At 33.8% G+C, this 24,417-nt stretch overlaps 5 protein-coding genes across 8 annotated transcripts; 3 read left to right on the plus strand and 2 right to left on the minus strand.

Moving 5' to 3' along the window:
- Positions 1-373: 373 nt before the first annotated feature.
- On the minus strand, positions 374-1,956 carry LOC140826200 (dormancy-associated protein homolog 3). Of its 2 annotated transcripts, none has more exons than XM_073188384.1 (3): positions 1,755-1,956; positions 1,347-1,508; positions 374-707 (listed from the first exon to the last, which is right to left on the minus strand). In XM_073188384.1, exons 1-3 carry the CDS (start codon positions 1,867-1,869, stop codon positions 601-603), a joined length of 384 nt encoding a protein of 127 aa, XP_073044485.1. In that variant the 5' UTR covers positions 1,870-1,956; the 3' UTR covers positions 374-600. The 2 variants fall into 2 exon arrangements, with proteins under 2 accessions (XP_073044485.1, XP_073044484.1); XM_073188383.1 differs by having other exon boundaries at positions 1,342-1,508.
- A 7,493-nt stretch (positions 1,957-9,449) lies between these two features.
- On the plus strand, positions 9,450-12,501 carry LOC140826202 (mitochondrial uncoupling protein 1-like). The gene is made up of 9 exons (XM_073188388.1): positions 9,450-9,828; positions 10,354-10,572; positions 10,661-10,739; positions 10,906-11,039; positions 11,124-11,222; positions 11,304-11,408; positions 11,585-11,659; positions 12,047-12,133; positions 12,210-12,501. The coding sequence occupies exons 1-9, from the start codon at positions 9,691-9,693 to the stop codon at positions 12,243-12,245; spliced, it is 972 nt and encodes a 323-aa protein (XP_073044489.1). The 5' UTR covers positions 9,450-9,690; the 3' UTR covers positions 12,246-12,501.
- A 2,956-nt stretch (positions 12,502-15,457) lies between these two features.
- Positions 15,458-17,807, minus strand: LOC140826201 (uncharacterized). Of its 3 annotated transcripts, none has more exons than XM_073188386.1 (5): positions 17,733-17,807; positions 17,318-17,365; positions 16,607-17,235; positions 15,802-16,527; positions 15,458-15,715 (listed from the first exon to the last, which is right to left on the minus strand). In XM_073188386.1, exons 2-5 carry the CDS (start codon positions 17,334-17,336, stop codon positions 15,620-15,622), a joined length of 1,470 nt encoding a protein of 489 aa, XP_073044487.1. In that variant the 5' UTR covers positions 17,337-17,365; positions 17,733-17,807; the 3' UTR covers positions 15,458-15,619. The 3 variants fall into 3 exon arrangements, with proteins under 3 accessions (XP_073044487.1, XP_073044486.1, XP_073044488.1); XM_073188385.1 differs by having other exon boundaries at positions 17,318-17,564; positions 17,733-17,794; XM_073188387.1 differs by lacking the exon at positions 17,318-17,365.
- Positions 17,808-18,498: 691 nt separating this feature from the next.
- LOC140826730 (protein FAR1-RELATED SEQUENCE 5-like) lies at positions 18,499-20,628 on the plus strand. The gene is made up of 3 exons (XM_073189231.1): positions 18,499-18,655; positions 18,958-20,441; positions 20,606-20,628. The coding sequence occupies exons 2-3, from the start codon at positions 18,974-18,976 to the stop codon at positions 20,626-20,628; spliced, it is 1,491 nt and encodes a 496-aa protein (XP_073045332.1). The 5' UTR covers positions 18,499-18,655; positions 18,958-18,973.
- Positions 20,629-20,687: 59 nt separating this feature from the next.
- LOC140828205 (uncharacterized) lies at positions 20,688-22,051 on the plus strand. The gene is made up of 5 exons (XM_073191186.1): positions 20,688-21,197; positions 21,270-21,449; positions 21,533-21,610; positions 21,690-21,815; positions 21,953-22,051. The coding sequence occupies exons 1-3, from the start codon at positions 20,705-20,707 to the stop codon at positions 21,538-21,540; spliced, it is 681 nt and encodes a 226-aa protein (XP_073047287.1). The 5' UTR covers positions 20,688-20,704; the 3' UTR covers positions 21,541-21,610; positions 21,690-21,815; positions 21,953-22,051.
- The last annotated feature ends 2,366 nt before the right edge of the window (positions 22,052-24,417 follow it).

Here is a 24,417-nt window from a genome sequence, read left to right on the forward strand (position 1 = left end):
TTCCACGACACAAGAACAATGCAACCAGTTCAAAAATTAATTCGTAGGCTTATATGAAGCTACCGCTTGGAGAAATTTGTGTCATTAGCATCAACAGTGATCTTTGTCTTAAACCGGGTGACAATGACGGTGTCTCCAAGAGCCCCCAGGTTCCAAAACTCTATCAAATAATCTTATCATACCGTCCCACTTCATTTCTTTTAATTTTTGGATCCGTGCACGAGACTACCCTCTGAGCATGTACCAAGGGAAGACACAATTGACATTATCATTCTGCTTTTCTTGCTTTTTCTTTTTAATCAAACATCAATTTTTTTCTCATAAGGTAGATCATCAATGATATAACAAGTGATAGTTCAAGAAACGGAACAGATTACGCAGCCAAACACACAAGCCTTTATACAATGCAGAGCATGGCGACATACAGATACGGTGTCTCTTTTTTAACTCAGCACATGCACTCGAAACAAGCTACATGGATAACATATATACACAGCTCTAGGTACAAAACACGACTCTTCCACACGTCCTTGACTTTCTACTGAGCACCAACAAAACTCCGATCCATAAACTAGATTAAGACGAAGCCTCCGTCAGAGCTCACAGGTCGTAAGGAGGAGGAGGGCTCCGGGGTCCGATTCCGCCAGCCCGTTCATAAGCAAAGGATGCCGATTTGCGCCTAAACCGAAAGGCTTCTCTCCCTCCACCTAACCAATATTCATCATCCATCAAGAATTATTCAAACATGGACATGAAAATATGGCTTCAAATATATAAAATCGGACATATTTGCACGAATTAATGTGTGTTTTTTGAAGTTCGGGCTGGATCTTCAGTCATTTTAAGCAATCTCAACACACAGAACCCTAAAATGTATCGTGATGATGTGCACAAGAAGTCAAGAGTTCTTTCAAACGAGAGTCGACTCTCAAGAATTCCTCTCAACCCGAGTATCATGAAAATTTCTGCCTACCGCTCGGTTTATGTTGAATTACATGGGACTTACAATCACTCAACTCTTGAATTAGCTTAAAGTAAATAAATTATTACCATAAAGCTAACATTTGATCTGATTTAGTTAGAAACATTCTCGAGTAAGCAGTGTATTGCTTTGCGATACTACAATAATTCTTAAGTAAATCAATGGTCTTGTCCATTCTTCGCCACACAACGCCACGAATGTCAATTTTAAGGCCCTACTTATGTGCAAACTAACACATATGCTTGTAAGCTCATCACTATGTTAAATTACCACACTGCCCCTAACACACGCAAGTAATGAATCATCCTACTTGAGTAAGGAACGAGCTATAGAAAATTGATCGAGCTCGGGATTCAAACCTTACCGGAGAAAGGAGATACCGGCGGAGTGGATCCGGCCGGAGAAACTGGAGGCGAGTCTTTCATGCTAAGTTGCTGTGGCTTTACGATCATAATACTTCTTGTAACCCTCGTCACATCCTCCACCGCCTCTTCTCCCATTGATCTTCGACTTGAACCTTCAGATTCTTCATCGAAGAACATGGAAAGAGATTTAAAATAAAATAAAATCAAGATCGGCGTTTGATTATAATCAAAACCTACTCTACGTAGTTGATTTTGATAATTACTATGCCAAAATCACGGAATAAGATTTCCATATTATTTCGCCTAAATTCAAACGATAGAGCGCTTTTTATATGTAAATTCCTTTAACCATTCCGAATTACGGTGATTTTTCGCACTTTCAGCTGAAGATACAAACTACGGCGTACCCTTGGGGGAGTTAGATCTGAAGCTGAAAGTAGAGTGTTTTCGGAGTTTCCCCAGGCCGTTATCCGGCAGGGGTCCGGCGACAGTGTCGTCCCAGAGCTGGTCTAGTAACCCCATCTTAAGAGATACTGGCGCAGATCAGCAAGGGAGGTATTTTATTCTTCTCCTCTTCCAAGAAGTGAGTGCAGTTATTTATTGAGTGAAATGGCGTTAAACATCGAACGGATCTTTCGGATCAGATGAGATATGGATCGTCAGATGGAATCCGTAGGATCTGAGATGACGTGGACGGTCGTCGATCGTTAAGCACGTGAATGTAGATAAGCTCGACGCGACTGTGGTGGGCTTATGCTGTTGTGGCACGTGGCGTATTTTCATTCGTGGTGTGTGCATGTCACGTGATAGACATAGTTTGATATATGAGATAACCGACATATTGATAAATAATCCTCCTTATCTCATGTTTGGTACTTTTTTAAAAAGCTCGTGATAATATCACGGCCCTTGATAAATAATTTTTTAGAAGGATAAAATATCCCTAATAACAGGTGTGATAATTTTAATTTAATGATAAAATACACTACAAATGATTTAATTACCCTCAATTTATAAATAATTTTTTATAAATCTATGTTAATAGGTAGAAATTAAAATCAAATAAATATTTTATTTATTTTTATATATTATATAATATGCTAATTATATAAATAAATTCGAGAAAATTATATAAACAATTTTTATAAATCTCAATAAAATTATTAGTATCATTCGATTAACCTTAAAAATTGGTATTTGACTTGACTCAAAAAATCAAGGGCTCGATTATCATATTATATAATATATAAAATTAGGTAACAATAAATAAATCATGCAAGTACTATCGTCACATGAACAGATAAAAAATATGAACTCAAGCAACAACTTTGAAATTATAAAATTTATTATGATAAGGTTAATTTTGTCATTACAATCTAATATATAAATTTAATCACTATTATTAAAATCATACCAAACATTAAATATAATATCTTACATCTTATTTATCCTTAACTTATCATTATATTATATATCACGTGTTTATCCTATCATCATGTGTACCAAACTATGTCTAATTGTAATAGTAATAGAAATATACCATTTAATTGTGAGCGACTAATAAAAATCAAAAAAATTAGAAACCGAATCCATGAACTCTAATTTGATCTGATTTATGAAAAAATAAATTATTTTTAAATTAAAATATTAATTTTTAATATATGTGTGAAACGAATATAAATATATAAAATTATCTTACAAAATATCTATTGACGTCATTTATAAAATTAATTTATGATTTTTCACAACTTTTTATTTTAAAATCAGATATGAAATGTACATGATTTTCAAATTTTGGATCAAGAAGGTTATTAAATATATTTTGTAAAACTATATGTGTATAAATACTTTAAACATAAACATTATTACTTCAATGGATAATTAATATTGGCAATTTAGCCAAGATTAACGTGTTTTAATAATATATAATCCTTTTCCGTCAAAAAAAATAATAATATATAATCCTTTTATACTACTATTGGAGGAATGAGTTTTGTGTTCTTCAAAATTCGAAATTTTGTAAAAAAATCAATTGAACTTTGGGGTGTCAATTCGGGTGAGTTTTGTCGGGTTGAGCAATAGTACTATTCAAAAATTACTCAACCTGAACCCAACCCGAACCCGAGCCAACTCGAAAACTTTCAACCTGAATCCGATCAACTCATCAATCCATATAACTCGATTTTGAATTTTAAAGAAAATTAAATAAAATTCAAAAATAATAATAATATTTTAATTTAAACACATAATAACAAAACGGAATTTCCCTCGTATAAAATGATTTAAATTTGAAAGTCTAATCGTAGAAAAATAAAATATATTTACTAAATCAAATAAAAAATCATTTAAAAATTAAAAAAATTGTTCAAAATAAATATTAAATCATGAAAATTTATGATATAAACATATAATAAATATTTTTTCAGACATAAATTATATAAAAAATTAGGTAATATTTATCAATTATATATTTTAAAAAAATTAAATTCGGGTCAACCCGAACTTAACCCAACCCGTTCATTTTTTTCGAGTCAGCTATTAGGTCCGACTCGATCTGACCCGAACCTAAAAACTCCAAACTCAAACATTATTTTTTTCGGGTCGAATCGTGTCAGGTTGGTGAGTCGTGTCGGATTTTGACACACCAATTGAACTAGTGGTAAGGATCTTCTGTTCAAAGCTCGCTTACAAAATTTGTAGTAAGATTAGGAAAGAGGATTATCCTACAAACAAACCTTAATTATCTCTCGATTGGAAATCACAAACATATAACATATTTAAAAAGAAATCAGGATTAAAATATGTAATTTACAAAAAACAAAAAGAGATAAAATACTAATTTAAATTATATTTTGAGAATAGCAAATTCATTTGTCTATTATGTCAAGCAATGGACCAAATATTCATACATGAAACAATAATATTTGAGTTAGACTCGTAAGATTCTATAGTATTTACGATTAAGCATATGAGAATATATAATATTTAACTAATTTTTTTCTTCAATTTGACTCTTCCAAAAAAAATGTTTTATTTATTAAATTTTTATTATTTTTATTTCATATTATATAGTACATTTCTATATTTGTAATTAAAAAATAAACATGTCACATCATTTAATTTTTTAAATATCATCACTAAATTTGATAAACAAAATATATACAACACATAACTAAATTCACCCAGAAGGCATTGCAGTTTGCGAAGAATCGAATAAAATCATCCCTACTTCCGTTTGAAGGGACAAGCTAGGTGAAGTCGATAAGTGGCTGTTTTTTCTTTTTTTATTTATCCATTAGCCAACGTAATAATAATAATAATAATAATAATAATAATAATAATAATAATAATAATAATAATAAAATTCTCACTGTGGAGTGTGACCTTGTCTCCTAAAACTACCTACTTTCTCGATTCTTCTTCATGAACATTTTATTTAATCAAACTTTGACCATGTCATAACTTGGGTGTAGATATTTTGAACATTTTCAAATAATTTGTTGTAAATATAATTTTTTATTTTGTTGGTTAAATATATTAAAAAAATAATTTACTAAATATTTTAAAATTAGTTGCAAGAAATATTTGTTGAAAGTATACTAATAAATTTTATTTACAAAGAATGTTGGGGGAAAAATTGAAAGAGATTTTATGTAACATGTCACATCAGAGTGATTACTTTAATTACATCGAGCTTTATAATAAGTATAGACATTATAAAGAAAAATCGAATTACTATATATTTGATAAAATATGAAAATATTATCTTTGTCACTACTATCCCGTAATTATTATTATTTTATAAAGTAGACGTTGAAAGATCTAAATCATTAATACTTTAAATTATTAGATTTGAATTTTCAGTCTTATTACTTATCAATCTTCAAGCTTAATTTATCATACGTTACTATCAAGTCCACTTTAGACCTAACCAAAAGACAGCAAAGCAGAGCATTGTGCTTAATTTTGGAACTATATATATTAGCCTTAGATCATCTTCTTATTTTATAAAATTTGACCTGCTCTACGGTCTTAAGCCTGACTCAACAACCCATTCGATTCCATTTTGGGGGGAAACAAGAAAAAGACTTCTCTAGGAAGGTTTTATTTTGGTTCGAATCGACAACATGTTATATGTTAAAAAAACTCGTGTTCGGCTGATATCAGAAAATAAAATACACTAATGTTATATAAGAATTTGAAATTCACTTCAATGTTGTATTAAAATACGACAAAAATTTAAAATTAATAGATTTGTCATCTTCTCAAATTCATTATTCCAATCACAATTTGAACTCATTGATGTATTGGGACTTGGGATCAGTCATTCTCCAACTCCAAAAGCAATCAAAATTTGGCGATTTGGATTGTGATGTGATTTAAAAATTTTGAGTTACAAGATTACCATCAACAATATATTTTATTTAATTTTCCTACATGATTTCATACAATGTTTCATTCTCATTTTGATTAGTCAATCAGTCATTTCCATGTCTAACATGACATAACAAAATCTAAAAAATACAGGCCAACGAATTTGTTATTTTAATAAGCTAATAAATTTGATTTTGGAATCAAATCAACAATGTAATGTAAGAAATCATCATCTTTATCGTTAGCAAAAGCCGCCATGGCGCGTGTAGGTCACATATCAATATGAGACGCACACAATTCAGAGTGGACACTGTCATAACTCAATATAAAAGCTTAGAAATTTATTTGGCTCGATGTGACTCAAATTGCAGACCTTGATTAAAGATAATTGTAAAGGCTTGGACCGAAATTCCGAACACTAATAACCGAAGCGTAGTACCAAAAAACCGAATCATACAGATGCATAATGAAGTTTTACGGTGGACCGGACATGATGAGTTCGGATACAAACAACACGTCACTGATCATGGGCTCCTAGGTTGTGGACAACAAAGACGACACCGTTTCATAAACGGCCTAACCTTTTTCACAGATAAAGAGGTGGTGGTGTCGATTCCTCCTGCATCCACCATTTCCATCATTGAACAGATGAAAATTCCTCCATCTGGCGACGAGGAACTTGACATCAATATTGGGGTCGAAGAGGTAAAATTTTAGTTTCTATACATCTTTAGAGAAAGATTATTCGCTCCGACACTTCGATATGAAATGGGACAAAGCCAAAACAAGAAGATAACTTAGAGAAGTGCTTCTTTTGGTGTTCTTTTTGAGTTATTATTATTTTTATATGATTTGGGAATCTGCCGCCATCTTTTGAACTACATTAAATAAACGTTGTGTGACAAACTAATCCAAAAAAATTTTGACAAGGGAAATCGAACTACTCACAGTTGGATTTTTCAGTTATATTCTTTGTATAAATGTCCGAGAAAAATCTGAAATACTACTAACCATTGGCTGTTGAATGTTTGAGGAACACCCTTCTCATAGGACTCTTTACTCATACTCATTCGTTTGTTGAAGCATTTTAATGCGTGGCTTCTCATTCCTATTTTGCTTGAGAGAGAAGATTTGCGATGGATCAAAAAATTTCATTGAAGCTGAACCTCTCCCTGAACTGTCGAGGAATCTTTTGGTGCAGTGTTTCTTTTAACTGCTATCTACCATTAGGTATGGAATCTTGAAACTTTGTAGCTAAATTCGTGCAGAAGTGTTGATGAAAGCGTAGGTTTGTATTGTTTTCCATGAAAACTAATAAGAAAATTATAGTACTGGTAGGTCATTTTTCGCTGAAATAAAAACAGCGTGTCTAACTCCAAATCAATTATTCGAATGTTTGATGAGAAAGACTAAAAATGGAGATAAAGATCAACATGATTTTGACAATTTACATCATTAATATTCGAAAATGACCGAGTGATAGTACCAGATCGAATTGCAGTATTTTAAATATCTAACCTTGAATGTACGTACCTGCATCATAAATCATGCTTATAGAGTTTGTTCTTGTCCTATGTCGTGGGAGCAAATGCTTGGGGTAGCAGCCACCTGTAGGATACGGCATTCATCTAGATAAGGATGAATTTCTAGTACGTGTTCATCAAATGCTTCACTCATTGATTAAATATTATAATTATTTCTTATCATAAAATAAAATAATTTATCATTTAATAAAAAAATCAGCATCATCCCATCAACCAAAATCAAATGATGTTGAAGATGATCTAGTCGACACTATCAGATAAATTCCTGCAAGAAAAGGATGATACTGAACGAAGAACAACTATTATTGATGTTATCCGTTTGACCAGCTTCAATGCTCACTATTTTTCTTGTACTAATTAAGTTTATTCAAGTCGAGTTTAATGCTGCTTATAAATATTTTATTATTAAATAATAATTAAATGGTCCGTTAAATAATTTCACATATTTTTTAAATTAGAAGAATCGTTCAACAAAATATCAGAAACATTAACCATTCAATCCCTCTAAAATCTTCGTTTTAGACATTGGATATTTACGGTTGTGGTACTCGATAAAGCAACCAAAGAAGCCATATATTTAAGCATCTTATTATTATTGTGAATGTTTAGCTACTTACATTTTGAAAAGAATTATAACTTCAAATTCGAATTTAGAAATTTATTAAGGAGAAATGGTACTTTTTGGTTATGTAAGTTGGTATCGTCACGATTTTCATCAATTCCCTGATTTTAGTCTTAAGTTGTTTTTTTTTTTTTTCGTTTTTTTATTTTTATTTTTTTCTTAATATCATCATTGCTGAAACACAAAAATTTGTGTGAGACGATCTTACGAGTCGTATTCTGTGAGACATATCTCTTATTTGAGTAATCAATGAAAAAATATTACTTTTTATGTTAATAGTATTACTTTTTATTGTGAATATCGGTAGGATTGACCCGTTTTACAAATAAAGATTCGTGAGACCGTCTCATAAGAGACCTACTCTTGTTGAAATGTATACTATCATAATAGAAATCCCACATAGAATGACTAAAATTGCAAAACCAGTAAAAAATACGGATTAAGTAGGAAAACTTTTTAAAGACCATAATGGCAAAAACTTATGTGAGACGGTATCACGGGTCGTATTTGTGAGACGAATATCTTATTTAGGTTATCCATGAAAAATATTATTATTTATGCTAAAAATATTACTTTTTACTGTGAATATCCGTATGGTTGACTTGTCTAACATATTAAGATCCGTGAGACGATCTCATATAAGACCACTCATGACAATGAGATCAAGTTTCACGTTCTCAATTTTACATTTATTCAGTTATTAATATTTTAGTTTGAGTTTAATTATATTTTCACGAGAATGACAGTGAAGCAATCCATTACGACAACATTAATATTGTCCTACTATCAAACATTGAGTAAACGACGCCACGATGGTCACAAATTTTTATTTATAAGATGGATTAATCTTATTCATATTTATAATAAAAATTAATATTTTTATAATAATATTAATAAAATAATATTTTTTATGAACGACCCAAATTAAATATTTGTAGCATAAAATTTATTCATGATACTGTCTCAAACAAATTTTTTTTTAATTTATTAAAAATGTTTGTATTATGAGTGATGACATAACTCAAAAGTTAAGTTTACTGTTTATAAATCGTTCTAAACAGTGGAAATATTTCCTCATCATTCCTCTTCTAATAATTAAACGACTCGCAACACATGGAAACGATTATGTAAGTTTATCTCTTCCACAAATTATGATATTCAAAGCCTATTATTGACTAAAAAATATAGTTAGTAGAAATATTTACGAAAATACAATTTTGATATTTAGATAAGTATCTCGAAATGCCAAAATTTTAGGACAACTTTTGAATTATTGAGGAATTTCAATCACCTTTTCTTATCATTAATTTATTATAGAAAGTTAGGAAAGTGAAGTATGCCCAGAAAGAAACCAACCAACTTATGCAATCAGTTAAAACGAACTAATTTTTTTTTTTCAGAGTAATTTTGATTGAAAATCGAGAAATTACATTACATTCTTAAAATTGGACGAGGTTTAATGTATGAAACTAAATTTTAACATAATAATATCTGTCGCTCAAAATTATTATTTTTAAAATAAATAAAATAAAAGGAAAAAGGAAATAAAGACAGTAGGCAAATGCGAATCACAAAGGAACAGCTGTGAAAAGAAAACGCATAAATATAGAGGTGACGGTAGCGGCACACACGCCCTCTCGGATTCCATAGAATTCCAATTAGACGCAAATTCTTCGCTTTTCCCGAGATTCATCTTACACAATGCGCAAATCTGGCGCATTTTAGCCTGATTCCCTTATCCTCTCCTCCCTTCGTTGGCTCGAAGCTTCCTGGTCTCGGGCCTCGAATCATTCTTTCATTTTTATGCTCACTCGAATTCTTAGGTATATATTCGTTTCGTTTTTCTTGTATCTGGTGATGGCGGATCACGGGAATGTTAAATCTGATATTTCTTTCGCCGGGACATTAGCTAGCAGTGCTTTTGCTGCGTGCTTGGCGGAGGTATGATCTGTTTTATGGCGTAAAATTTGTGCTCATCCCATTTTTTTCTTTTTGTAGACTGAATTTGTTCTGTGAGTTTGGTTTGGTGGAATTTTCAGTATTCAATGTGACGTGGGTATAATCGACTTCGTCCAAAAAATTTACCTGCTGACTTTTTTGAATTATCTGTTTGATCTTGCTACTACTCCAGAAACCTAGGGAACTAGGAATATATTTAGCTTTTTATTTTAATTTACAGTTGATTCTTGGATGAAGGCTTGCCCCCTGTATTTTGTAGTTTTTCCTGCTTCACTGGACAAGTTTCTTTAAATATATATAGTTTCGGATTTGTGATGCCTTTTGACATTGAGTATGGTTTAATTAGTTATATATAATAGAATTTATCATAAAGTTGCAGAATTTTCTTAAAAGGAAGTTCTTGATATTGTTTAATACCTGTGGTAGAATCCTTATCTATAAAGTGATAATTTATTTCTTGTGGATCGTTACTCGTGAATTGCGTGTTAATTTTCTACCTGTGTGTAGATTTGCACGATCCCGTTAGATACAGCCAAAGTTAGGCTTCAGTTACAGAAGAAAGCTGCTGCAGGGGATGGTGTGGCTTTACTGAAATATAGGGGATTGTTAGGTACAGTTGGCACTATTGCAAGGGAAGAAGGATTGGCTGCGCTATGGAAGGGCATTATTCCGGGATTACATCGTCAATGCCTGTTTGGAGGCTTGAGGATTGGATTATATGATCCTGTATGTTTCTATGTGAATCGTAGCATGTGAAATTCTACTTTTTCCTTTGCTTTACTTGGTTTTTGACTTTTGTCTGCATGCTCCACAGGTTAAAACATTCTATGTTGGCAAAGATCATGTCGGAGATGTGCCATTATCAAAGAAGGTACTTGCTGCACTGACAACAGGTGAGAACATTCCAGTGATTGTTTAATTTTGTAACCTCTATGGGCATTGGAAAGTTAAATATTTTGACTTGGTAATTCTCCATATATCTTAAAATTTATTGAAAGTTCTTATTTTTGAAAAGTGAATTTTTTTCTTCATTTTTATTGCCTTAAATGTGTAAAACAGGTGCTTTGGGAATTACTATAGCTAATCCAACTGATCTTGTTAAAGTAAGACTTCAAGCTGAGGGAAAGCTTCAACCTGGTGTTCCAAGGCGTTATTCTGGAGCTTTAAACGCTTATTCTACCATTGTCAGACAGGTCATATTCAAGAACATTTGTTTTGTCTCTTCCACCATATTCTCTTAGAAATAAACCTTCTACTTTTTTCATAATAAACTTTAGGAAGGACTTACTGCTTTGTGGACTGGAGTTGGACCAAATATTGCTCGCAATGCTATCATAAATGCTGCTGAATTAGCCAGTTATGATCAAGTGAAGGAGGTGGGATAACACTCGATATTACCTTTGTGTTTCCGTGCACTGTTCTAATTGTATCTTACATCGTTATTTATTGTTATACAGACCATTCTGAAAATCCCTGGGTTCACTGACAATGTTGTCACCCATCTCTTTGCTGGTTTGGGAGCTGGTTTCTTCGCAGTTTGCATTGGTTCCCCAGTTGACGTGGTATTTTATTTGTGCATATTTCTTTAAGTGTACACCCTGCTAAAGTATTATTCCAGTAGGTTGGATGCCTTTTATTCAATTTGTGACGATGCGTAAGGAGATACAACATATTATCCAATAAAAGTTTTGGCAAACATTCGGTGACGCCTGCTCTAACTCAATTGGTTCTGTGCCAGGTCAAGTCAAGAATGATGGGTGATTCTGGATACAAAAATACACTTGATTGTTTTGTCAAGACTTTGAAGAATGATGTACGCTTCTCTTCTGCTTCCTCGATATTAATTTTATGCCATTTCTTGTGATTTACGTGTGCAACATAAAGTTGATGCTACCTAAGATCTTGAATGCTTAAGTTATGACGAGAATCACAGTGGAGGAAGTGGTTTAGGATTTTTGTAAAATTGGAGGTCCTGTGCATTTTTATGGTGTTCGATAGACTCTTACTAACTTGAGTGGTTAGATAGTTTGACTTAAAATATTCTAGTGTATTAAAAAGTATGTTGACATACTTTTGTAATTGCGTACAGCTCAAAGATTTGGTGAGATGTATCCCTTGACCATTTTTCTGCATTTTCTGTGACATATCACGGTTATTAATGTTCTTCAGAAGTGACTTGTGTAAGTATAATCTTTTGCAGGGACCTATGGCCTTCTACAAAGGTTTTATTCCCAACTTTGGAAGACTAGGATCCTGGAATGTAATCATGTTTTTGACATTAGAGCAGGTATGAATCTGACCCGACCTTTGATTCGATTCATTAACTTGTGATCTCTTTCATGTTTATGTTGTTCCAATGCCAGGCTAAGAAGTTCGTTCGGAGTTTAGAGTCATCTTAAAGTGAGAGACGGAATACTGCTGTTTGTTAAAGCCTTTGGAGGAAAATAGAATCTACTTACATTTAAAAATTTTAAGAGATAATAATTCGAACTTGGTGACGGAAAACAAATTCAAGGCATGACGCTAGTTTGCGTGCATGCCTTATTTTTCGTGTCATTCTCTTTGTCTTCGCTATTTGGCATTTGTACTCAACAGAACTGAAGCCATCCCGCAGCATATTGTTTTCTTAAGCATCAATACGCTATTCAAGACAAATGTGCTAGAAAATTATGATAAATAAGAAACCAATTTTCAACGAAATATCAAAACATTTAGCACTACTGCAGGCTGCAGCTGGATATTTGTACACTTTCTCCATCTATTTTTACAAATCGTATGCATTTTTTTCACCAACTAAACTCTCCTGACTTCTATTTTCCACGTTTTGTTTTAATTTCTAATTTCTTTTGTATTGATTTTGAAAATATTGAAATACCTAATTAGGTAATTTCGAATTTTTCCTTGTCCAATTTATACTTAAAATATTTGTATATACATAATATCGTGTGCCACTATTACTAGTTATTATTATTTGTTTGTTTGTTTTGTAAGACTATTAATCATATATCAGACATTGTTATAAAATTCTTTAACCATAAAAATACATTCATGTAATCAATTATATAGCATAATTCTACTAAATTTTTTATAACCAGTTATATAATTTTTATATCGATATATATAACAACTAAATAAATTATCATTTATTCAATAGATGGTTTCTCAACAATAAAATTGAAATACTCTCTTTGTTTATTATATTTAATCGCCTTCATGATCTTAAGTGGATGAATAAATTGACAGTGGAATAACCCAATAAATGATATAATTAATGTAGTTTAGAATTTATTAAATGGAGTCCAATTGTAAATGACATAATTGATTATAAACACGAAATATGTAATTAACTCTATTTACTATTTTTACATAACCATGTTACTCATGAATTATAGTAGAGATATTTAATATCATTATATATATTATCATGACTAATTTTCATAATTTATATAATATTAAATGGAATAATACGTGCGAGGCACATAATTTTTGCACTATCACAACAAAATGAACTAATTAATTCAAAAATCTTATTCATATTGAAACTTCTATAAATTAATGACGGGTTTAAGATAATATAGTAATCCGGATTACTTGGATCCGTTTACGAACTTATAGAGTAATCGAGATAATCACAAATTTTTGGACTTACATACATGCATTATTGCCCAAGAGAAACTGAACGCTTCTCAGTGGAATGATGATAAAACTAAAACGAAAATCAATGAAGTCTTGCCTGCTTTGAGCTGACAGTGATCTTAGATTCTGAGCTAATGTTTTCACTAGTCTGAGTGAGTGCGAGGGAAAGCATTTGGTTCAAATTTCTTTCTTTTATTTAGAGCCGCAGAACTGTTACTATGAATGATATTGTTATTGGAGTTTCGGAAACTAATGATCTTGAGCAGTTCCATTATCTAATGAAAACAAAGAAATAAGAGTGATGAACCAAATGGGTAGGAGAAATACCAGCAAGTCAATGTAAATAAGATTAACCTCTTTCAACTCAAAAGTCAGAGTTCTTTCCCCAAGTACGCTGGTGTCTTCGATACCATTTAATTTCAAAATTTTTTGGAGGAGCGATGCTGATGTATTCGTCAGCATGAACAAATCGTCAGTTAAAAGAAAAGATGCTCTATGCACAGTAAAGACACTTTTGTCTTGCAATTTGGGCTGCAATTTCTGTATCTTTCCTTACGTCCAATTCCCACACATGAAGTACTGGGTGGGGGGAGTATCATCAATCTGGAGTTTTAGTCTGCTACATGCAATTTCAGATGAATTTCTTGGATTGAGCAGCATCAGTTTATCCGCCTCTGTCCTGAAGTGACCACCATCCAAATTCAGTAAACCTGCATACAAAGAGTTAAAATTTCCAACGGTTGGTATGTTATTTCCGTGGTGCTTGACGAGGAGTCGCACTATTGTTCCTAGTGGTAATGTTAGGAAACTCAACAAAACATCAGCAAAATCGCTATCCCCTTCGGCATATATAACTCTGCTGCTTTCAAAGAGAATTGAACTTCCTCTGCCGCAGCCATGGCTGTAGTTCAAGAAATCAAGGTACATGCCTACTGTTTTCGACAGCCATTCAATGGATTTAGAGGGAATACTACACCTATGAAAGCATAGATCATAATAGAGATGTCCCGCTAACAAAGAAAGTACTTGCTGCACTCAAGACAAATGAGAAGTTGAGAACATCCCGGTGATGGTTTGTATATTTTTGTACCATGGAATGTGGCATTGGAAAGTTGACTAGTATGACTTGATAGCTCTTTAAATATCTGAAATGATTGTATTGAAAGGTCTTTGTCCTTGAAAATTGAACATATGTCTCATGTTCATCTTTTTCTTAGTTTTATTGCCTTTGCTGTATCGCTTGAATAGTAAATGTGTCAAACAGCTGGATCTTCTTAACATAAGACTTCAAGCTGAAGGAAAGCTTCCACCATTGTTCCAAGGCGTTATTCCAGAGCTTCAAGTGCTTATTCTACTATTGTTGAAACAGGTCATACTCCCAAACATCTGTTTTGTCTCATCCCACATATTACTTGGAAATTGAGCCTTCGACCTTTTCCTTCTGGAATATTATTTTCAATTAGAAATTTTAGGAAGATCTTGCTACTTTGTGGACTGGAACTGGACCAAATACTGCAGGCAATGCTTCATAAATGATGCTGAATTACACAGTTATGATCATGTGAAGCAAAGTGGGATAACACTCAATACCTTCATTCTTCTCTTTTTCTTCAGCACAATTCCTTCATGCTTTTGTGTCCTCCAATGGGTACGGTTTTGTTTGCATCTTACATTGTTTTTTTGATGTCATACAGACCGTTCTAAAAAATTCCAGGCTCGGCAGCATAAGTTGGAAATCTACTATATATGTTTACTTTATATGAACCTCAAGTATGAAAATAAATTTTTTACATTACATGAAGTGTGTTTCACCCTGAGTGTCGTAGATTTACCCTTTGTAACATAGCAAAATTCCAAATTAAATGGCATGGCAAGGGGATGCTATCGCTAAATTATCCTGAATTGTATTTGATTGCATCATTCACTTTCTCCCACTAACAAAATACTAGGAAAAGTAAGTTAACTGAATGCCAAATAAAATGCTGAATCAAACTTAAGCTTAAAAATGTAACCGTTCAAAACAAATGTGCTAGAAAGTTTCGATAGGGTACATCTTCTCTAGAAACAAAATTTTAGTGAGATATCAGAACAATCAACAAATTTACAGTAGGAGAATAGAGATAGGATGATGCATTCATTACTTCTCTTGCTTTTGTTGTCTCATTAAGAATGGTTTGAGCCCATCGGATAATGCAGAAGTTGAGAACAGAGAGGCCTTTAGAATGCTTAAAGCCTACAACAAAAAGAACTGCTATAGAACTGCTATAGGGATCGAACTTTGTGCAAGCAAAGAAGACTGTTTAAAGGCTAAAATCTTACCTCTTCTATACCAATGCCAAGTTCCTGTTCCTCCACATCAGAGACAGGAATTTTCATCCGGTTAAGAGTAGAGATGATGAAGGCTGAAGATGGAGTTGATACTACCAAATCATCAGTCACCATATACATTGTGCGTCCTTTAACAAAACTATCATGGCCTTTTGGGTCGATCATTTTCATTGGAGTAGACCCTAAATCAGGGGTCGTAGTATAAAAATATCGACCCCTTTTGTACCGAAAATGTACTGCAGAAGAGCTTTGTTGGTTAAGAGAGAGAATCTGGTAGGAGGAAAGATAGTACGGAGGAATTTGCGGATCCAGCAATGCATCAACAGCCTCCTTAGACATCATATAATCTACATCTTCCCAATTGGATATGCTCCTGTATAAATTATTTATGCTCCCAAGACAAGTGCTCTTGCCCAGGAGAAACTGAACTCTTCCCAAGGGAATGATGAGCAAACTAAAAAGAAAATCAATGAATTCATGCCGTGTTTGAGCTAACAGGACCCTATGAGTTGATTTTTGCACAAGGGCTTTCAGGGCAATCTTCTTAGAATCTGAGCTTACGTTCTCATTAGTCTGAGGTAAAGCATCTGATTCATATTTAGTCGATGCAGAGAACTTTTGTCTTTTATTGAGAGTACCAGCCGCGGAACTAATACTGAGAATGACGTCAGTTATTGGAGTTTGCGAAACTAATGATCTCTTGAGCAGTTCCATTATCTGATGAAAACAAAGAAATAAGTGTGATGAACTGAACTGGTGGGAGAAACAGTAGCAAGTAAATATAAAAACAAATAACCTCTTTTAACCCGAAAATTAGAGTTCTTTCCTCGAGTACGCTTGTGTCTCCAATACCATTTAGTTTCAAAACTTGTAAAAGAGAAGTTGATGTATTAGTCAGAATCTGCAAATCATCAGTTAAAAGAAAAGATGCTGTTTGTGCAGTAAAGACACTTTTGTCTGCACTTTGGGCTTCAATTTCTAACTCTCTCCCGGTCATTATATTTCTTAGAGTTGAACAAAGGCATGTCATTTTATAGTACATACTTGCACACGTGAAATTTTCACATGCGAAGCATTGGGTGGCGGGAGGAGTATCATCAATCTGGAGTTTTAATCTGCTACACTGAAAGCCATATGAATTTCTTGGATTGAGCAGCATCAGTTTACCTTCCTCCGTCCAAAAATGACAACTATCCAAATTCAGTAAACCTGCATACAAAGAGCTCAAACTTCCAATAATTGGTGCTTTGTTTCCATAGTGCTTGATGAGGAGTCGCACTATTGTTCCCAATGGCAACGTTAGGAAACTCAACAAAACATCAGCAAAGTCATTATCTACTTCAGCATACAAAACTTTGTTGCTTTCTTTCATCATCATGACTTTCAGACAGAATTGAACCTCCTCTGCTGCAGCCATGGCTGTAGCTGAAGAAATAAAGAAACCAAAGTCTAAAATCAATGATAATATCAGCACAATTCCATGATTTTTATACCATAGACTTTCGACCTTCATTTGCGAGTGCCATTTCTCCTTTTATTAGTCAATAACTCAGCCCTATTGCACGCAAGAATTCCAGTTTCAAATGGATAAGTAGTGAATTTATAAATCTTGAACTAAAAATAAACCGAGAAAATACACAATTTCTCAGCAAAACGGGGTTTTGCATTGGGGATATGCTTGAAGTAGACTAAACAACGCACCAAAAAACTTTCAAAAATCAACAATCTGATCAACTCAAACTTCAAAATTGACCCTACAACCGAAGGAATCAAGTTATAATCCAAATTAATAGGTAGAACTATTTGAAGCCTAAAAATCCCATAACAAAACTTAAATTTAATTACCAATAAACAAACCCACGGAAATCAAATGAAATCTTACCACCCAAAATAAATGGAGAAATCAAGGTTCGAAATTGTACCTCAAAGCATGAGATTAACCCAAGTCAGCTGTTTCTACGCTCTATTTTTCCCCGCGCAAAATGAATTGGAGGGAAAATTCGGCCCTACCCCTGCAGGCAGTAACTGTAGGGGCAGATCCAAGGGCCAGAATTTTTCTGGCTCTTGGTTTTTTTTTTTTTTAAAAAATTCCCCCCCCCCCATGAAATGATCTGGACCATTGATTGGGTGTGGGGCACTGCCCCCACACCCAGCGTCGACCAAACAGAATTGGAGGAAAGGGTTTTCTGGTTTAGTCGATTGTGCCTCTTCGGGCACTGCCCTGATCCATTGAACATCTGCCACGTGGAAGGGCTTTATTATATTTTATTTGTAGACACAATTGACAAAAGTCCAACCATGGTTCAGTATGAGGACGGCCACTTGGATTGTGATATCGATTATTTGTACAACAAAAAAGGTTTTTCTAATTTAATTAATTTACTTTTGGCTTCCAGATCTGGTTTTTGAAAATTGTCAGCTCCCTCCTTTCATCCGAAAATATTCTCTCATTTTCTCTTCTCACAAAAACTCGATCGAGCCTAGTTGCCGAAAATATTCTCTCATTGAACAAATTCCAGGTGCTCTTTTTTTCAAGGTAAAGTATTGTTCTTTCAGCGAAGGCGCTAATTTTTTCAAGGTTAAAGCTTAGACTGTGTCAGAGTCCATGCTTGACCTTCAAACTATTTCTAGAGTTCGCTCAAGTTTATTTTTCGATCTCGATTCTTTTTCGTTGCAAGGAAACAACAATGTGTTGGTTGTATATTTTTTTCCATCAATTACGATTTCGTTCCTGATTTTGATTTTTTTTGGTTGCAGATGCTCGGCCACTAAGAGGCGTTAAATTCCTATAAATCGGATTTTTTGGTTGCAGATGCTCGAACTGTAAGAGGCTTAAAAGACACAGGTAAATTCCTATATATCATTTCGATTTTCTTGTTGTAGGTGTTAGGAGCGTGTCTGTATTAGTTTTCATCGCCATTATCAAGAGTTTCCATGCTTAAATCTATACGGTTTTATAAGGCTCATTTTGTTGGCCAAAATTTGTTGATTGAATCCTTATTAAGATTTATTATTGTTGTTGACCAAAACATGTTATTAATAATACCTTTTTAGAGGAGTTATTTCTATTGGCAGAAAGATGTCATAAACTCTTATTAGTCACTTTTAGTTCTGAAAAAAATCTCATTGTTAATTCTGGTCATGTAGGTGTATTCGATTGAAAATGGATGACAACAACTCATTATCATTTGAAGAGTTGGAGAGAGACGATGATGAAGAAGTACTTCAAAGTCAAACTGTTCCAACAAATTTTGAGGTACAAAATGAAAACTTTGTTGTCGATGTTTTGGAAAGTAAACTGCTTGTGGGTACGGCTATGAATAGTGTCGAAGATGCATATTTGTTGTATTGTCAATATGCACATGCCAAAGGCTTTAGTGTGAGAAAAGGTGATCAACGATGTTTTTCTCATACTAATGAACTTCAGTCAAAAGAATATAACTGTTCATGTGAAGGTTCAAAAGATGAAAGAAGTTCTAGTCAAAGGATTCTAGTTTATCAGAAGTTGATCACTAGAACTAATTGTAAAGCCAAATTGAAGATTACAAGGGAAAAAGGAGGTGAATGGAGGGTTAGTAGATTTGTGGAGGAGCATAACCATGAGATGTTTCCGTCTGATCAAACTCACTTGTTAAGATCGGCACGGAATATATCACATGCAAAAAAGTCAACTTTAGAAGCCATGGTAAATGCCGGAATTTCAGTGTCTAATGCCGTTTCTTTCATGGAAAACGAAGCATGTGGGCCGGAGAATTTAGGTTTTATCAGAAAAGATGCATATGACCATATGAGTCGGCTGAGAAAACACACTAAAGTTGAAAATGGAGATGCCACTGCCCTTATTCAATATTTTATAGATAAGGCAAACAAGGAGAATTACTTTTACTGGAATGTTCAGTTGGATGACGACGATCGAGTGATGAACTTTTTCTTTAGGGATTACAGATGTTCTGTAGATTACGAATATTTTGGTGATGTCTTGTCGATTGATACAACCTATAAAACAAATAAGTATAATCTGATCTGTGCTCCATTTGTTGGTATTAATCACCATATGCAGAATGTACTGTTTGGTTTGGCTTTTATGTCAAATGAGACCGAAAGTTCTTTTGAATGGTTGTTTACAACTTTTCTTGATTCTATGAATGGAAAACAACCTCAAACTATCTTTTCTGACCAATGCCAAGCCATGATGAATGCCATCGAAACTGTCTTTTCACATTCACACCATCGTTTATGTCAATGGCATATAAATCAAAATGCTCCTTCACATTTTGGGAGTTTAAATGGTGATTCAGCTTTCAAAAAAATGTGGTATAAATGCATGACTTATTGTGAATCTGAAGATGAATTTGAGGTCACATGGAGATACATGATTGACACATATTCTTTGGGTGGTCATAAGTGGTTGAATGATATGTATAAAATTAGACAGAAATGGGCCACTGCTTTCAGCAATGGAAGATTTAGTGCCGGACTTTTGGCGACTTCGAGGAGTGAGGTTACGAATATGGTTTTAAAAAAATCAGGCAACAAGACGAGTTCTTTGTACGAATTTGTGGTGAACTACTCAAAGATTCAAAAAAATTGGCGAGTGAAGGAGAAGACTGAGGATACTCGTTGTCGTCATGGTAAACCTGCACAAATTTTGAAAAATCATCCATTGTTGATTCATGCTGTCGATGTTTATACGATTACCATATATCAGTTATTTGAGATCGAGTTGATCAATTCTTTGAACTACATATCTGTTGAAACACCATCCTGTTTTGGAAATGATTGGAATTGGATTCAGATCAGAGTAAAATCTCATTATGAAAACTCGAGGGTTAGGACTGTTTTGTTCAATAAGCAGAGTCATGAAATAAATTGCACTTGTTGTAAGTTTGAGACAATGGGAATTCTTTGTAAGCATGCTTTGATGGTGTTCAACTCTATGCATGTCACTGTTTTACCCAATTGCTATCTTCTGAAGAGATGGATGAAGAATGTAAAAAACAGGGTTAATTCTAGTTTTCAAGAAAGTGACAGTGTTGGTGGTGGTCATGCATCTGAGATGGTTTTTGTAAACCAAATAATGCGATCGATGTATGATCTAACTCAAATGAGCAAGTCTCATGATGATGCGAGAAGAAAACTTCATGGAATGGTTGAAACTGCAAAAGATGAAATATCCAACCTAGTTGAGAATTTGAGTGTCGATGATGAGACATCTTGTGATCATATTCCAACTGATGGTCACATGCATGAAGTCTGCATACGTAACCCACTGACTGGTAAAGCCAAAGGAGTTTCAAATGCAAATATTACACGCCACTGGGATAATAAGAGCAGAAAAGGAAAAGGAAAAGGAAAAGGAAAGGGAAAAGAAAGTGCTGAAATTTCGAGTAAGTTTTTATTTATTAATAAATTTATTCGTATACTCATTATACAGTCAATCACTTGTTTAAATTTCATAGGTTCAAAAGGAGCAAAACGGAAAGATCAAAGTTCACAAAATGCCTACAACACAGGAGATGACCTATACACCATCACAACAAGACTTAAATTTCCAACCGTCCCAAAATCCGTTGGAATGTCCTCAATTTCCAGCTGTTTATGGGCAAAATCCACATTTTTTCCAGTACCCACATCAATCGGTATCTTACGATTATTTTACTTTTTAGTATGGAGTTAATATTTGTACTGCATCTTACATTTTTTTTTGTTATTTCAAATGCAGGAAGGTAATACAAACTTCGGTTCAAGTGGTCAGATGAATTTATACTCTTATAATTTTTGGGGGCCTCATTCTACACAAGTAAGGATTTTAGTAAAAATAAAATAAAAATGAAACTGGTTTACTAGTTGATTTCTCAATGATTTTTTATATTGTTTAGGGAAATGATAATGATAAATGAAGGAGGACTGGAAAGATATGCTGAATTAGGGTGTTATGACTTGTATTACGTAGAAGTTTATGACTGCGAAGACGAAAAATGGTATCAATGATGAGCCAATACAATGTGAGTTCTTGATCCTGTAGGTTAAGTTGTAATTTTCCATGCTTTCCCTCAAAAAGACCTATTTGATAAGGGTTATTGGCATTTGACTGAGTTGTGGAAACATGTTCTAATTCATTTTTTTAATCTGTGGTGGACAGGACAAAGGAAATGAAAGTTTCGAAGAACTGCAAGAACTCTTCTGCGATATGTTTGCAAGAACTAATCAAACATTTTTTTCATATTATCTTTGTATGCATTCGAACTTTCGAAGTAACTAATCAATCACTTTATTTAACATTCGAATTATGTTTATGTCTCTTCTTCACATGAATAAATCAATTCAGTGAAACTTAAAATACAGTTAGAGATTTCAAACACCAAGTACCTCCTCGGAGGGATTCCAGCAACATCTAAAATGACATTATCAAAATTACTCAACCAACAATCTCATTAATACATTAAGCAACATAACAGACAACACATGAGAGGCAATAACTCTACTCATCATCACTAAAATGTAGGGATTCCAGCATGAGTTTGAGCTCCTCGGAAATCTCCATCATTCTTAACGCATTTCTCTGATGTTCACGAGCTATATCTGCTTGAGCTTCAACCAAATGAGCTATTTTCTCGTTTTGTTTTTGTTTCCTACTAGAACTTGCAGAGGCAGTAGCAGTAGCACTAGCAGTGGCCGTGGATGTTGAACTTGGGCACGCGTTCTTAGTGGTAGAGTTATACGTAGTTGTCGAAGTTGAACTTGAAGCTCTCTTCTCCATATATTTCTCAAATGCTTCGAATGCCTCCTCTCTACTACTATATCCTTTATGGGAAGCCCCGCTAAATCCATTAATCTGCTCTTGAGCATCTACCCAATTGTCGTAAATGCCAGATTTTCTCCCGACAAAAACAACGTAAGTTTTCCCCTACATTTAGATAAATATTTCTAAACAATCAGTAAACCAAGCATGACATAGATGATACATATTCAGTGGAATTGTATAAATCCAATGCAGTAAATCCTGCATTTAGATAAATATTTCTGACACCCCAGGAAATTATGTTCCACAGCTAGCAAAACTCAGTGTACAATCCAATGCAAAGACCAATCTTAAAGGAATTGCCATGAGTAATAACAATCAATACTTCCATTAATTCGTTGCAATCATGAAAAATTTAGAGCTTAACGGGTTTTTTGACAATAGCTCAAACAATTCATTTACAATAAGACGTTGATTTCTATAAATCATATACATTTGTAATAAACCAAAAGGTGGCATAAAATAAAAAATACAAAGATACCCGAATGTTAAAGCTAACAAGGAAAAACGCATAACATAGCCGCAGAAGATTTCACATCTGAAGTTCAACGCCGAGGAACACGAAGAAGCTTTTAGAGCTGGAATTGTGGTTTACAAGAAGTGAGAGGCAAATTAATGGAGGCAAAGCTAACGAGGAAGAAGCCAACACCATAGCCGCAGAAGTTTTTAAATCTGAACTGCAACGCCGAAGACCACCACGAAGCTGGTGTTTTCAGATCTGGAATGGTGAAGCCTTCTGAGAAGTGAGAGCAAAATTATTGGGAGCAATAATTTTGGATCTGCAAAACTTTTTGAAACGTGGGGTGGTGCGTTTCTTTTAACATGGTTAGGAATGGTCAGGAAAGTAACTTTATCTTGCAAGTGGTAAGGACTTTGTCAATTGTGTCTGCAAATAAAATATAGTAAAGCCCTTCCACGTGGCAGATGCTCAATGGATCAGGGCACTGCCTGTAAAGGCATAATCGACCGAACCGGGTTTTCTTATATGGCAGAGCAGATGTTGACAATTGACTTAGTCAGTTTTTTTGGGGTTTTTTTTTCTACAAAAAAATAATTATCTAGTGGAATTTATTATGTGGATTTATTGAAGGGAGATTATAATTACAATTTTTTAAAAATAAAAAATTTGTCCCATGTAATTTTTGAAATTAACCATCTTAGTAGTTCGAAAACAAATTATTTTTAGAAAAATTTGTCTTGTGCTCCATTAAATAGAAATTTAAATTCATGCCACACTGAAGCTCCTGCAAATTATGCCACACTTTTACTCTGTACATGATTTTATGGTGCATGAGTTCTATTTTCCTCTAAACGTACGCATATTCAATGAAATTTAGCGTGATTTTCACAGATTTTGCATCATACAATTATCTTTCACATGGTGTTAAATGAACGTGTAATCAAACTTAACTTGAGTGAGTAAAAGCTCAAAATAAATGTGACAAAAGCACTAGAAAATTTTGATACAACAATTTATTTTCTTGCAAGAAATCGCGTGCATCACTTCTCTTGCTTTGGCTGATTCTTTAATTTGGAGAATGGTTTGAGGCCATCAGTTAAAGCACAAAGTCGAGGTGAGAGAAGCTTAAACTTAAGGCCTACATAGCAACACTTTAAAACCTTACCTCTGCCACCCCAATGCCAAGCTCATGTTTCTCAACGTCGGACGTGGGAATTTTCATCTGATTAAGAGCGGAAATGATGGAGGTTGAAGGTGGAGTTGACATTACCAAATCATCAGTCACCATAAACGTCGCGGGTCCTTCAACAAAACTGTCTTGACCTTTTGGATAAAATATTTTCTT

This window comes from Primulina eburnea, chromosome 3 (genome assembly GCF_022965805.1).
Source record: "Primulina eburnea isolate SZY01 chromosome 3, ASM2296580v1, whole genome shotgun sequence".
NCBI lineage: Eukaryota > Viridiplantae > Streptophyta > Magnoliopsida > Lamiales > Gesneriaceae > Primulina > Primulina eburnea.